At 35.7% G+C, this 14,656-nt stretch overlaps 1 protein-coding gene across 1 annotated transcript; it reads right to left on the reverse strand.

Moving 5' to 3' along the window:
* Nucleotides 1-761: 761 nt before the first annotated feature.
* On the reverse strand, nucleotides 762-2,358 carry LOC132316198 ((S)-scoulerine 9-O-methyltransferase-like). Its single transcript, XM_059814734.1, has 3 exons — nucleotides 1,617-2,358; nucleotides 1,420-1,484; nucleotides 762-1,225 (listed from the first exon to the last, which is right to left on the reverse strand). Exons 1-3 carry the CDS (start codon nucleotides 2,323-2,325, stop codon nucleotides 914-916), a joined length of 1,086 nt encoding a protein of 361 aa, XP_059670717.1. The 5' UTR covers nucleotides 2,326-2,358; the 3' UTR covers nucleotides 762-913.
* Nucleotides 2,359-14,656: the final 12,298 nt, after the last annotated feature.

Below are 14,656 nucleotides of genomic sequence, written 5' to 3' on the forward strand. Positions count from 1 at the left end.
TATTATTATTTTATAATTTTTTCAGTACCCATCCCGCTAACTAGACAGATACCAAACACGGCATCCTCGGGCCAATTTTTCAGCACCTCTCTCACCCTTTCTCTCATTCGAAACTGGATATGGAATGGATGCCGATTGTTTTGGTCGTCGACGGTTTCAAGTGCCACCTAAGTCTAGCGATCAAAGCTATTAAGCCCTAATTACCTCTCTTTCTCGCTTTGTCCCTCTTTCAATTCGCTCTTTTTTATTACAAATGTAATTTAATTTAATTTTTATCAACATAAAAAAAGTTAGATCGATCTTTTTTTAAGGTCCAATGTTCTAAACATTTTAATATTTTAAAGTTTTATTTTTATAAATATCAAATAAAAAAATTGATTTTGCATAAAATTTTAGAGTTGAACCAAGTTATTTGTACTAATAATTGAAGGCCACCTTCAACAGTTGGCAATGCAATTGGATAGAGAGAGCGTTGTTGAACCACAATTTAATTTGGGAATAAACTGTTTGTTGTTTAGGAATTTTATCATTTTGATATAATATGTTTCGGTTCTAGTGTTTTTCCATGATGACTGTGAAAAACCATTTGATCCTACCAACAAAAACTAACTAATAGACTTTTAACGTGATAAAATATTTCAAACAAAGCTGGGTATCCAATAGTATTTAAAAATTTAACTCACTATAGCACAAAATAAGGTATTCAATAAGTCCGAAAGTTCTCACATTTTTTATTATTAAAAGTTTACAAACAATTTCAAATGAAAAACATATATGAAGGACGGTGAATTCAACTTAAACCCTTGTGCAATTGGAAAGATTCCATTATGTCCAAGGATTCTCACAATATTTCTTATTAAAAGCTTACAAACTTTGACAAATGAAACAAATATATGGTCACATCAAACAATCTCTATCCACCATTTCTCTTGATGAATTCTAGAACGTAAATTCCTTCTGAAATTGAAAAGATCTTTGTTTCAGCAAAACCTGCAGCTTTTGCTAGATTCGCAAATTCAGTTGTTGTTCTCTCTTTTCCGCCTTTTGTGGCTATCATCATGTAGAAGTCCATTGTTATTGTATTGATTGATTCAACATCATTTTGAAGTGGTTGGATCGCAAACTCAACAACTATAACCTTACCATTACCATCATCAGGCAATGCCTTCCAACAATTTCTCAACAGCATGATGCAGCGATCATCGTCCCAATTATGCAATATCGTCTACATGCATAAAGAATATATATGTATGAGTAGTGTTATTGTGAAGAGCTCCATTGACCCCAATGTTAATTTGAGAAATGATGTTCGTGGCAACCGTCAAAAATCGTAGTATCACACATTTGATGTCTATATGTTTTTTTTTTTTTTTTAAAAAAAAAATCTTAGTAAAGTAATTAAAATGATCGATCACAAACCTTCAATAAAATCGCTTGTGCATTTGGCAGTGACTTGAACATATCTCCAGCAATATGCTCCACACCTACAAAGTGATTAGTTAATATGAGAACGTACACTTTAGTGAATTCTAAACTAACCAAAAGCAGTTATTATATATAAGAACAATGATACATATATATACACACACAAACAACAGAGTTGGAGAGGAACTAACCAGGGAAGTCAAGAGCATTAGCAATTACATGAGGCAAATCAAAGTTTATGCCATGAATGTGTGGACAAGCAGAGACTATCTTCCCAAGTGAAGTTCCATTGCCACCACCTACATCCAACAACTCTTCCACTTCTTCAAATCCAGGGTACACCTTGAACACCATATCAAAGAACAACTTTGAAATACATGCCATATTCTCGTCAAACAGATTGCTTAATCTTGGTTCCTTAGAAACATACTCATAAAAGCTCACACCATAAGTCTTCTGGAACGGCACACACTCCGGTTCAAGCACAAAATCTTTGAGCTTGTAAAGACTTTCCACAAGTTCCCTCTCGGAGCGAATAATCACCATTGACGAAGCTATAGAAATTCCGTCTGTCTTAGTCACGAAGGCACGTGAGTGCATCGTCAAGCCATAAGTTCTTTCATTATTTGTCTCACAATTTGGGGATTGCCTTAGAGACATTGACAGGACAGAATTTGCACTAAGCATTCTTAGTATCCTTTCTAAGGCATTGGCTGCGTTTGGATTGGTGGTGGGTATTTTGGAGACAATTGCAGCTGAAGACAAATGAGCTTCAGGGCCTGAATCGCTAATGATATTGAAAACATTGAGCTCAATTGCAGCTCTTATGGTCATTTGGGTACCTATCAAATTTCCCATGCCCCAAAGTGGGGCAAGGTCTAAACCTTGTTGGACTTTCATGTTTATGGGTTTTGCTGCCTTTTGTTCCTTGTAATGGGGAACTTATATAGGAGAAAAATCCGTTTTAGCATAACAAAATAGATACGGAATAGAAAGAAAATTTGCAAAATATCTAATAATGGACAAGAGAATACTTCCAATAATTTAGAACTTCTCCAAAATATATCTTCTCCCGGCGGCTAAATAATGATAATAATAATAGTTGTTAACAATTTTAGGCGGCTAAATAATATGATAATAGTAATTGTTAAAATAAAATAAAAAGTGAGTACTTTGAGAAAGCGTCTTAAGAGTTTAGGAGAGGCTAAACTATTTGGATTAAAGAAAGAACAATGATTCATTCTCTAATTTGAAGGATGACAAACGTAAAAGAGGGTGCGAGTTCTATCATCACTACAAGAAAAGTGTGTTTTTACAACCGGTATTTCCTAGGTTTATTTATTTTGCCTCATAAAAACTTTATTTGACGAGGTTCATAAGGGGTTCCTTGTAGTTGTCACACGCTTTCACGGGGTTGGAAATAGAGTCCTCGTAAAACAATGCTTTCACAAGGTGTTAAAGGTGCTCGTTAATATATGCATATATTAATGAGGCATTTGTCAACTTTAATTGGGTATTAGTGCCTCATTAATAAAGGTCAACTTTAACGGGATGTAAGCGTCTCGTTAATGGAGGTCAACTTTAACGGGATGTAAGTGCCTCGTTAATGAAGCCTAACTTTAACGGGATATAAGCGCCTCATTAATGAAGGAGGCTAAAAATTCACCTTCCCACACAGTTTCACGGGATAAAAAAATAGGCTAAAATTTCCCTTCCCTCCACTTTTTTCCTTCGCTCCTTTTTTTTATCCCTCCGCTGATTTATAACATTTTACTATTTGGGCCCTAAACTACTTCCCTCCTTTCTTTTTTTTTTTTTTTCCCTCCGCTAATTTCTAACATTTTACTATTTGGGCCCTAAACTACTTCCCTCATTTTTTTTTTTTCCCCTCCGCTGATTTATAACATTTTACTATTTGGGCCCTAAACTACGTCATTTTTTTTTTAGGGCAATTAACACTTACTATAAAACATGCACTTTCCCATTTCATTTAGCCCTAACGTTCTCTCTCCTTTTCAGCCGCTCTCTCTCCTTCCATCACCAGTCTCGCCCGATCTTTGAATCTGTTTGGTTTTCCATCACAACTCTCTCTCATTCCATCACCGGTCATCACAGCTCTCTCTCCTTCCATCAGTTTTGTTGTATTTAGCTTTCTCATTCGGAATATGGATATGCAGGCGATTGTTGGTGACGACTGTTTTCCCGTGGCAGGTAATAACTCTAATTATCTCTCTCTGGCCCTTTCACTATTTCAATATACTATTTCTCTTATCTAATTGCAAGCCTTAATCTCTGTTTAATCCATCAAACGTACCAAGCCCTAACCTCTCTCTTTCCCTTTCTCTGATTCAAGAAAACCCTAACCGGCCTCTTTCTTTCCGTTTCTCCCTCTTGCCTTTTCTATGATCGAATTCAGAAGATCAAAATCATTTACTATACAATTAAAAAGAGAAACATTTGTTAAGTCATAAAACTTTCATTTGTAACAAATCAGAATTCAGAAGTACTAATAAATTGCTATTAAGTCACAATTCAGAAACTCAAAAACAGTTGTGGATGTAGTGCAGCCACGTCACCAAAGGTCAAGTCAAACAGTCAACATTCTGACAAAGTCTACCTCAACAATAACCGATCACTGGGTATCGATCACCGAGTATCTAACTTTGGGCCAACATTTTGTCGATGGACCTTGGGCCTTGAGTAATAGAACCTCGATCTGATCTCTACAAAATTTGTCAATTGACGGGCCTTGAACCTCGATCTGACCCCTGCGAAGTTTGTCCATCGATGGGCCTTGAACCTCGATCTGACTCCTACGAAGTTTGTCGATCAATGGGCCTTGAACCTCGATCTGACCTCTACGAAGTTTGTCAATCGACGAGCCTTGAACCTCGATTTGACCCCTACGAAGTTTGTCGATCGATAGGCCTTGAACCTCGATCTGACCTCTACAAAATTTGTCAATTGACGGGCCTTGAACCTCGATCTGACCCCTACAAAGTTTGTCCATCGACGGGCCTTGAACCTCGATCTGACCCCTACGAAGTTTGTCAATTAATGGGCATTGAACCTCGATCTGATGTCAATCGACAGGCCTTGAACCTCGATCTGACCCCTACGAAGTTTGTCGATCGATGGGTCTTAAACCTCGATCTGACCTCTACAAAATTTGTCAATCGACGGGCCTTGAACCTCGATCTGACCCCTACGAAGTTTGTCAATCGACGGGCTTTAAACCTCGATCTGACCTCTATAAAGCTTGTCGATTGATGGGCCTTGAACCTCGATCTAACCTCTACAAAACTTGTCGATTGATGGGCCTTGAACCTCGATCCAACCTACAAAATTTGTTAATCGATGGGTCTTGAACCTCGATCCGACATCCGCAAAAATTCATCAATCGACGGGCCTTGAACCTCGATTCGACCTTCGTAAAAATCTGTCGGTTGACGGGCCTTGAGCCTCAACCTAACCCCTTCAAAACTTGCCGAGCGACGGGTTTTGACCCCTGACCTAACCTTGATCAACGAGGAGTTGTGCTACCTAGTTTGACAAGACCTAGTTTGAGGATAAGAGCAAAAAACAGCTGGAATAGTATAATTGCCTTTACAGCATGCTATATTTTGGATTATTCAACAGGAAAAGTACACTTGGCAGCCGATCCCAAGAAGTAGGGATTAGGGCAATATGACCCAAAAAGAGCATGGTCCTAACCCGTTCTGAGGATGGAGGCCCAATAAGACACCACCTGGATGACCTAGGGCTATAAAAAGGGGGGCAAGGACAAACGAAAAGAGGAAAACGGACGGCAGCTTCTTCCCTGCCATTGTTCAAATCCTCTGACTGGACTGGTTTTCTCTCCCTTCTTCTACCTCTCTGCATTCCTCATATTGTCTCAGTGATATATTCCCAGACTCTTACAGCTACTTTCGGGACCCACGAGAAACAGGTATCTACAACAGTAAATATACAAAAACAAAACTTTCATTTATAACAAGTCAGAAGCTAGTACTAATAAATTTCTATTGAGTCAGAATTCAGAAACTGAAAAAAAATTACTATACAAAAAAGAGAAACATTCATTAATCATCTTCTGAGCGATATACCAACCCTCTTAATTCATGAAATTAACTTTCATTAGCTCCATTGCCCCTCGAACTAAAGCAACAAATTTGGGACTGAAGGTTTTGACAATTTTTAGGGCATGACAACATGTCGACGGCATCCTATGCATGTAAAACTGACCTTATTTGATTAAATCATTTTACATAGGACAAGTATAGTAAGCTCTAGATGATTTTATTATTATTACTTTTTGAATAATTATTTGGAATCGACAACTCCGAGGTATGACCTCATCATAATGTCATCACTATTTTTCACATCATCATAGCATCAGTTCCTAGACAAATAAAATTAGCCGAATTTAGTATCTGAATTCCTATCATTAATTAGTTTTGTGGCTGAGTTTTGAACTATGAACTTCAATTTGGGCATGTAAATTGTCAATGCATGACTCCAAAATCCTTAAATGTAGCCAACTACATATGACACAAGCCATAAATAATACAATAAAGTCGCAAAGTGAAAGGTAAAAAGAACAAAAAGTAGGTCGCTGTAAATATTTATGTGTAGTGTCTCTGAATTTAATTTAAGAACACAAATGGTTTGAAGTGTTTAGTTGTTGTTCTCAGGAGGAGGTATGCCTCCTTCACTTTATAATCTTGTGTTTTAAGTATACAAAGCTACTTTAGTTTGGAGACAATTAAAGCTAAGTGTGTGTGTGTGTGTGTGTGTGTGTGTGTGTGTGTGTGTGTGTGTGTGTGTGTGTGTGTGTGTAGATATAGATATATTCTATTGTGTAGATGGTCCTGCTGGGCCTAAAAGAGGACTGTCACATTTTTGGCTTTTAGAAAGGCCATTAGTGCTACCATATACAGTACCAAAAGTAATGGATATTTAAATTTTAGAAAGGGACTTGATGTGTCAATGTCCCTCCAATTGAAGAAGGGGGTCAGCTGACCACAGGCCAATTAATATACAAAATCAATAATTTATCTGTACTCTAATTGAAATGACATAAATACCCTTACGAATTAGGGGAAAAAATCTGTCAATTCTGTGTCGGATTTAATTTCATCTTTTAATCGATACCATCTTCAAAGGTGTCTAGCAATGTAAGGGCCGGAGTGTAATTGTGGAGTGTGTGTATGTGTGATATATATATCTATATATATATATATACACACATACATATTAGGGTATCTACCATTCTGTTTCTAGTACTACTTTAGTTCATATACAAACTGAGGAAGAAAAGTGAACGAAAAAATAATTAGCATCTAATATCCATCTTTCTCTATCTATATATATCTACTAAATGCGTCACTTGAATCAACCACTAGCTAATATATATATAGATATACCTGCTGAAATAAATTTTAAAAAATAAAAATAAAAAATAAAAAAAATAAAAACAGCTCAAAAGCTAGTGGTTAATGTACCAATCAATCAATGATTCAATCAAAAGCCAACCAAACGCTCAACAAGTCGGATATTCCAATCAATTTACTATGAGAATTAACAAAAATTAGTAACGTGGTTGACACCTCATAAAGTTCCTTTGACAATGATTTGTATCTATACATACTTGTGTACATCTATATATATACACATACGAATACAATGTAATTATATACTATATAGTACTTTAAGGCCACACCTTCTCTTTTCATTTACAAAAATACCACTAGCCAACTACAAGAAAAGTGTGTTTTTACGACTAGTATTTACTAGGTTTATTTATTTTGCCTCGTAAAAACTGCATTTAACGAGGTTCATAAGAGGTTCTTTGTAGTTATCACACGCTTTCACGGAGTTAGAAATAGAGTTCTCGTAAAACAATGATTTCATGAGGTGTTAAAGGTGCTCATTAATATATGCATATATTAACTAGGCATGTAGAGTAGCATAATATAGAACAGGGATTTTTTTTCTATCTATGCTGATAGTTGTGTCGCGAAAATAGAAAATCAGTTCTGAATTTTTTATTTCTAGCTCTTTTGCTTTATTTGTTTGATTCTTACACTTTGTTTATTCCCCATGCCCCATTCTCCAGTTACATTCATAGATGTTGTTAATGCATTCATTAGTGACATTCCTGCTTTACGTAGTATAGCTATTAGTTTTAATCCTTTGGCAACCTCGTATCACTATTATACTCATTTGTTACTTCACTGACCAGAAAAAAAACATAAAAAATAATGTTCCACTACAAAAGATTGGCTGGCATAATTGATTTTTAATTATTTTTTTTTATTATTGTTAATCTTGATATTGTTTAAACTATGACAACAAGAGAGTCATGGTAAGAAATTTATTTTATCATAAAACGGACATTTAAGCTGTAGAAATGAAAAGTGAAAATGTGCAGGTTTTTTTTTTTTTTTTTAAATGAAGATCTAGAAAGTAAAGTAATTCTAGTCAAACCAGTTCTAAGATCTGAAAATTGTTTAATTCTTTCTATCTAACTTCAATTGCTTCAATTTTTAAATGCAGTTCCAGGTCAATATCTAATGGAAGACACAAATAAGAAAGTATCATGTGGTGATGGTTACTTGAAAATATCTTTACCAGCATTAGAATTTTCATTTTAAAAGTTGATTGTTTGAGCCATATGGCTTTATCTGTAAGCAAGAAACATGAATATTTTCAACAATTAGAAGCTTTAATATTGTTCTTATTTATTTCTACAAGGGTAATTTATGCTCGAATGAAGTTTAGGTGATGGATAAAGAATGGATGCACATCGTTAACAGGTTCTTATATGTAGTAGATTGTATTTATAAAAGTTAATATTTTTTACACTAATTATATATTTAATTAAAAGTTAAAGCTTAAATTTTATAGAGTTGATCCAAAGTATTTAAATGGAGCACTAAGGTTTGCCGATTGGGCTCAAGAGATTGTGGGGCATCCAGACAAGATTTTATGCCCTTGAAATGAATGTCGAAATTCAGTACACTGACACTTTGACACAGTGTATGGTCATTTAGTGGAACATGGAATAGATACAACATACACGACCTGGTACTTTCACAGGGAAAATCCGTGTGAATCTCCCCAACATAGAAGTGATGGAAATGATGCTGAAATGCCAGAGACGTATGAGATGTATAGATCGAGATGTTTTCTTCGATGATGACAATAATGATGTTTTGAATCCTAACTATGAAATAAGAGAGGCTGAGTTTCAAAAGGCATTGGAATATGCCGAGACCCCTTTATATGCTGAATGCACAAAGTATTCGATTATGTCTGCAATTGTTACCTTTTATAAGCACAAAGCAGCGCATAATTTATCTGACACTTGTTTTGACAGACTTCTTAAAATATTTGGGGATATGCTTCCAGAAAATAACAAACTTCCTTAGAGCTTGTATGAAACCAAGAAATTTTTGAAGAAATTTGATTTAGGATATGAGAAAATAGATGCCTGTAAGAATGATTGTTGTTTATTTACAAAAGAGAATAAACACATGAATAAATGCCCAAAATGCGGTGCTTCACGGTGGAAAGAGAATGAGCGCACTAAAAAGGTTAAAGATGGTGTCCCAGCTAAGGTGTTGTAGTACTTTCCAATAGTACCAAGGTTCAGAAGAATGTTTTGGTCTGCTGAAATAGCAGAACAAATAATGTGGCATTCATCTCATAGAAGTCGGGATAGGAAGATGCGACATCCAGTTGACACGCTTGCATGGCATGCGATAGATAAAAAATGGCCTTCTTTTGCATCAAATTTGCGAAATTTGAGACTTGGCCTTTCAACCGATGGATTTAATCCATTTGGTGACTTAAGTTCGGCATATAGTTGTTGGCCAATGATGCTTGTAATTTATAATTTTCCCCCATTAGAACTCATGTCTAAAGAAAATATGACGTTGACATTACTAATCCCAGAACTGAAGCAACCGGGGAATGATATAGATGTGTATTTGGAGCCACTTATAGATGATTTGAAAGAGCTATGGGATAAAGGTGTGGAAATTTATGATGCTTTTGCAAAGTCCAAATTTAATTTGAAGGCAATCTTGATGCGGACAATAAGTGACTTTCCAGCTTATAGTAACCTTTTTGGACATGTAACAAAGGGTAAAAAAAGCTTGTCCAATTTGTAGTGATGACACATGTTCTATGCCATTAGATGTATCAAGATTGGACTCAAACAATGATGATGGGGATGAACATTATGTGCGGTTTTCTAATTTTAATTTGGACAAATTCAAAATTTTGAAAGCATATAGTTAAAAAAATAAAAAATAAAAATTAGTCGGGGCAATTGACCCCCTAAACCCATCATTCATCGGTGCCTGGACATGGTCAGGTAACATCAAATTTGGTCTTATTATTCTTGAAGCTGCCCCACACGACTCACTGCATTTTTCTAAATTTTCATGTATACGTTACTACTAAGTAAAAGTTTTCGGGCTTGTTTCATTTTCATGTTCTACTACAATATATAAACTCTAATTAATTTATGTTAGACTTTAATCACAAATAAATATAAAATCCCAAGATCTTAGAACTTCAATTAATTTCACATCCTTATAACACATAAATATATATAGTTAGATATACATACCTCGATTCATGATATCAAATCTTGTTGAGATTAAATCCAACGTCTAAATCCTTTAATCACGAATAAATCTGCAACTCTGATCAACAGACAAAGGTGGAAACTGGTTTCTCTTTCTTGGCCTTTTGCACACATAAAATTTTTACGTGTTATATCATTAATCGTACATAATTGATGGAGTATATGCACTTTTATAAAGGCAGAGAGATGACCAGTTTTCCTTATTAGTAACTTAATTCCACTTTCCATAAAAGTAAGGAACAAGAAAGGAAAACACTTCTCCAATAAGTAATTACCTAAAAGTTAATTATAAGTTGACCAATAATAAATAATATTAACTGATATCTATTGACTTAGCCACTAAGTAATATGTCACATGTCCAAATCATGTGGGCCACAATTAAATAAATAACTTACATTCTCCCGCTTGGCACATATGATAACTTCTGTAGTGATTTAGCAAAATAGTCATAAGTGTGCACCATAAATCAAATTAAGGTATTAAGTTGGTCATCATAAATACCATGGTAAACAAACTACCAATGTAAGTCATGGCAGTTGTATGTCACTAAATGACACAGTCCCTTCCATGTACCACAACACTAATAACCCTTTTAACATAGTCAATAAGTGAGAAGTATCAATAAAGGTCTAGAAATAATGTCTATTCTAAGACTATTCCTATTTTCATCATTTAAAGTAATACATGCATGTAAATATATAAATTAATAGGAAATATCATAAACACATTTTAATGAACTCAAAATGTCAAATATATATAAGCATTGTTAAGCAATCCACAACAAAAAATAATAATTAACTTTTATTACATTCAAGACCCATTCTTTCAACATGCCCTATGAATGTCTTGGGTGGTAATCCTTTTGTTAATGGATCTGCAACCATAAGTTGTGTGCTTATATTTTCAAAAGACACTCGTTGTTTCTAAACTTCTTCTTTAACGGTAAGATATTTCAGCTCCATATGCTTAACGTTATTGGAATCCTTATCGTTTTTAGTAAAGAAGACAGCTGCGGTGTTATCACAATAAATTTTCAGCGATCTAGAAATTGAATCCATAACACCAAATCCCGAAATAAAGTTCCGCAACCACAAACCATGATTTGTAGCCTCATACAAACTCAGCCTCCATAGTGGATAAAACAATAATAGACTGTTTTGTGTTTTCCATGATATTGCCCCTGTGATACCCCTCGGATCCGAGACACGGGTTGATCAGGCCCAGGCCCAAACCCGAGGGAATATCAAACAATTAAAGTATTTTAAAGCGAACACAGATGACAAAATGAAACAAAAGTGATGGAATAAAACTGAAAGTAACATTAATTATAAAATCCTCCATGTATAACTGAAAATTGAAAATCCAATCCTCCAAAACTTCAAGGTTACAACTTGGGAATCCACTGATGGACCCCTAACCAAAAGTTCAACTGAAACTGAAAATAGATAATGCTAGAAATATCGAGAGAAGTCCTACGTATCAGATGAAGGTGAGACTGTCCTCGACAAGCACGATCAAGCTCTAAGGCTGGAACCGTCCTGTACCTGAAAAGAATAATAAAGGAGTGGGTCAGACCCACGAGCAAGTTCTAATCTAACTGTAATCCATACAGTGACCCGATACGCAGATACACCGTAGACATCTCACAATATCTATCTAGTCCATACGTATAAATATATCCACACTAAGGGACATTCACTAGTCTATAATAGGGGTCTCAACCTGAATAGAAGGCAACATGCGAATACGCACCCAAAGGTGGGCATGAGTACCTAGACCCAACAGGGTACACCTCAACCTATTATAACCAGCTACGCATCCACTGCATATACGTACCCTAACCAACGAGTCTGAGACTCAAGCTCAACTCGTGGTACCATAACCATATATATAAAGTCCGTCCAAATCCAGGGTATGCAGTTCAACTATTTATTAAACTGTCATACAATAAACCAACTAGTTAGTCATTCAACTTATTCAGTTGATATGACTTAACTACCATCCGTTAATCCAGGAAGTCATCCAACTTGTTTGCAGCTGATCTGACTTAGTCACAGTTAGGATTCGATATCTTTCAATCCATTCCATTAATCCATTAGGTTAGGTTTATGCGTTTTGAGCTAAACCGTCCCTATTATGTCACCGTCCCATACCAGTACATACCATCCTCCATATCCATGTAAATTACAACATATATAACAGTTCTATAATTTACAGACCAAAAACTACCATCCAAACAATTGCAGAAAACTATTTAAAACTTCAGCAATTTAAATCCAAGCATTTAACCATATAGCTGCAAGAGACGATTTAACAAATCAACAACTAACATCCAGAGCATGCATAGACCAAATTTAATATGTCAGGGACTCCATCATGCATGTGAATAGGTTAAATAATCCTATTATTAACCAATAAATTGCTAAAACAATTCAGAAGATTGGTTAAATATTTCAGCAGTTTAAATCCAAGCATTAACCATATAGTTGCAGTAAACAAATTAATAATTCAGCAACTAGCCTCCTAAGCATGCATAGATCAAAATTAATAATTAAATGACCTTATCATGCACTTGAATGCATTCTAAAACAAGTTTTATAAACACATTATGTTCCATCAAATTGCTGAATTTTATTTCAACAATTAATTCAACTTCCATTTGTTAAGTGCCTTAATTTTTATACTGTCTGTCCCGACAACTTAGAATTAAACTTTACTCAATTTAGGGTCTTAATAACACTCAAAATTCATTCCTTGATCCTCTGTAAAGTTCCAAATTCATTCAAACAGTCTCCATGCTCCAACAGTGAACATAGTATGTAGAAAATTAAAAAAAAATCGTAAAAGAAATTAAAAATAACAAGGGAGCCTGCCCCAGAATTTGGAGCAGGCTCTTTTCCAGCCTAGAGCCGGCTCTAGGACTTCCTAGAGCCGGCTCCACTTTGTTGTGGGAGCCAGCTCCCACTTCCATGGAGCCGGCTCTCACCTCCTATGTGAGCCTTCGTCCCCGGTGCGTGTTTCAGCTCTTGTGCTCCTTCCCGACTTATTCCTAACCCTCTGTTAGTTTTTAAAACCAAACTTAGGACTCATAATTTAGTCTAGAAGCATTCCCCAAGATTGTTTACAATAGTTTTGAAAGCAATTACAGAGTTTAATCAGGCCATTTAAACTAGCGTTGTTGAAGAACGATACTTAAACTAGCGTTGTTGAAGAATGATACTGAAACTAACTTGCGACATCAGTTTTATCCCAACCCCTCTGTTCTTCCTCCAATTTTAAATTTGAAGTCTTAAATTACATCTAGTATCCAATCAGACCTCGGTTGATTTCAGTAAGATTCAAAATAAAAATTAAAACAGTGGGACGTTATGCCAAAACAGAGTCAAGAAAACATACGCGCTATAATTATTTTGTAAATAAATTTTGCACAGATAAAACGATCAAGTAAAACATATATAAAACATGCATGGTTCAGGTTAAGGCCAATTAATCTCCTAGAGACTGTCTAGGTGCACAGAACACAAGCCAAAGGGAAGGAGAAAGAGAAGAACTTGCCTGTACAGTTTTATAAACAGAACCTTGACGCCGTTGTTCTAAGCTTTCCGGCAACCACTGACTACCTTCTAGCCTCCTCTAGTTCTGATCTAATCCACCAAACACCTCCCTTGGTCCTCTCTGTTATTCTCCTTGACAGACCGTTACGACGCTCTGTTCTCTCAACTTCTCTCTGTTTCCCTCTCTGTATCTTGGGTACGTGAATAGGGTTTTGTTTTTCCAACCCTTGATACAGAGTAACCATATATATATAGGCGTAAAAACATAAACCCTAATCCGTGTTTAATCAGAGACAGAGCCCTAATTCTAAACCTAGTCGGCCCATGAAACTACTTTTGTTACGGCGTGAAATTTCCAACCCCAAAGTTAACTATAACTTAAAGCAGAATTAAATGAAAAAACAATTACATAATTAAATCCACTTAACTAATTAATTTCAATTAAAAACCCAATTAAATAATTAATAACACTTAATTCAATTTAAAACACATGACACATAGGTAAACAACAATTAAACCAAATAATCACATAAAACAATTTAAGTCAAAGTTCAAATAACCAATTAAATAAAAATGCGATAAAGATAATAAAAAAAAATGCCGAGACTATCCTTTTAAAAATTAGGGGTATTACATTCTCCCCCCCTAACAAAAGGAATTCCGTCCTCGGAATTCGCTCTTACCTTCTTCCAATATTTCAGGAAACTGCGAGCGAATGACATCCTCCCGTTCCCAAGTGGACTCAGCCTCATCGTGATGACTCCACTGCACACGAACCAAAGGGATAACCTTATTGCGAAGGATTTGATCCCGACGGTCAACAATACGACACGGTGGCTCCAAATAAGTTGCATCCGGCTGCAACTCAATCTCCCCAACATCGATATGCTGATACCGATCCTCATCACGCAGAAATTTCCGCAACATGGACACATGGAACACATTATGGACGCGATCCAAATTATCCGGAAGTGCCAACCGATAAGCGACAGCTCCCACTCGATCCGTAATCATGAA

This window comes from Cornus florida, unplaced genomic scaffold (genome assembly GCF_030987335.1).
Source record: "Cornus florida cultivar Cherokee Brave unplaced genomic scaffold, ASM3098733v1 CherokeeBrave_3.0.0_Hap2_Chr01, whole genome shotgun sequence".
Classification (NCBI taxonomy): Eukaryota; Viridiplantae; Streptophyta; class Magnoliopsida; order Cornales; family Cornaceae; genus Cornus; species Cornus florida.

What these genes read in the sequence shown, in the direction of transcription:
- LOC132316198 (XM_059814734.1), bottom strand. Translation starts at nt 2,325, where the DNA reads ATGAAAGTCCAACAAGGTTTAGACCTTGCCCCACTTTGGGGCATGGGA. An exon ending in TAATGCTCTTGACTTCCCTG is followed by an intron (nt 1,485 to 1,616) that starts GTTAGTTCCTCT and finishes ATCACTTTGTAG; the next exon opens with GTGTGGAGCATATTGCTGGA. An exon ending in CACAAGCGATTTTATTGAAG is followed by an intron (nt 1,226 to 1,419) that starts GTTTGTGATCGA and finishes TTATGCATGTAG; the next exon opens with ACGATATTGCATAATTGGGA.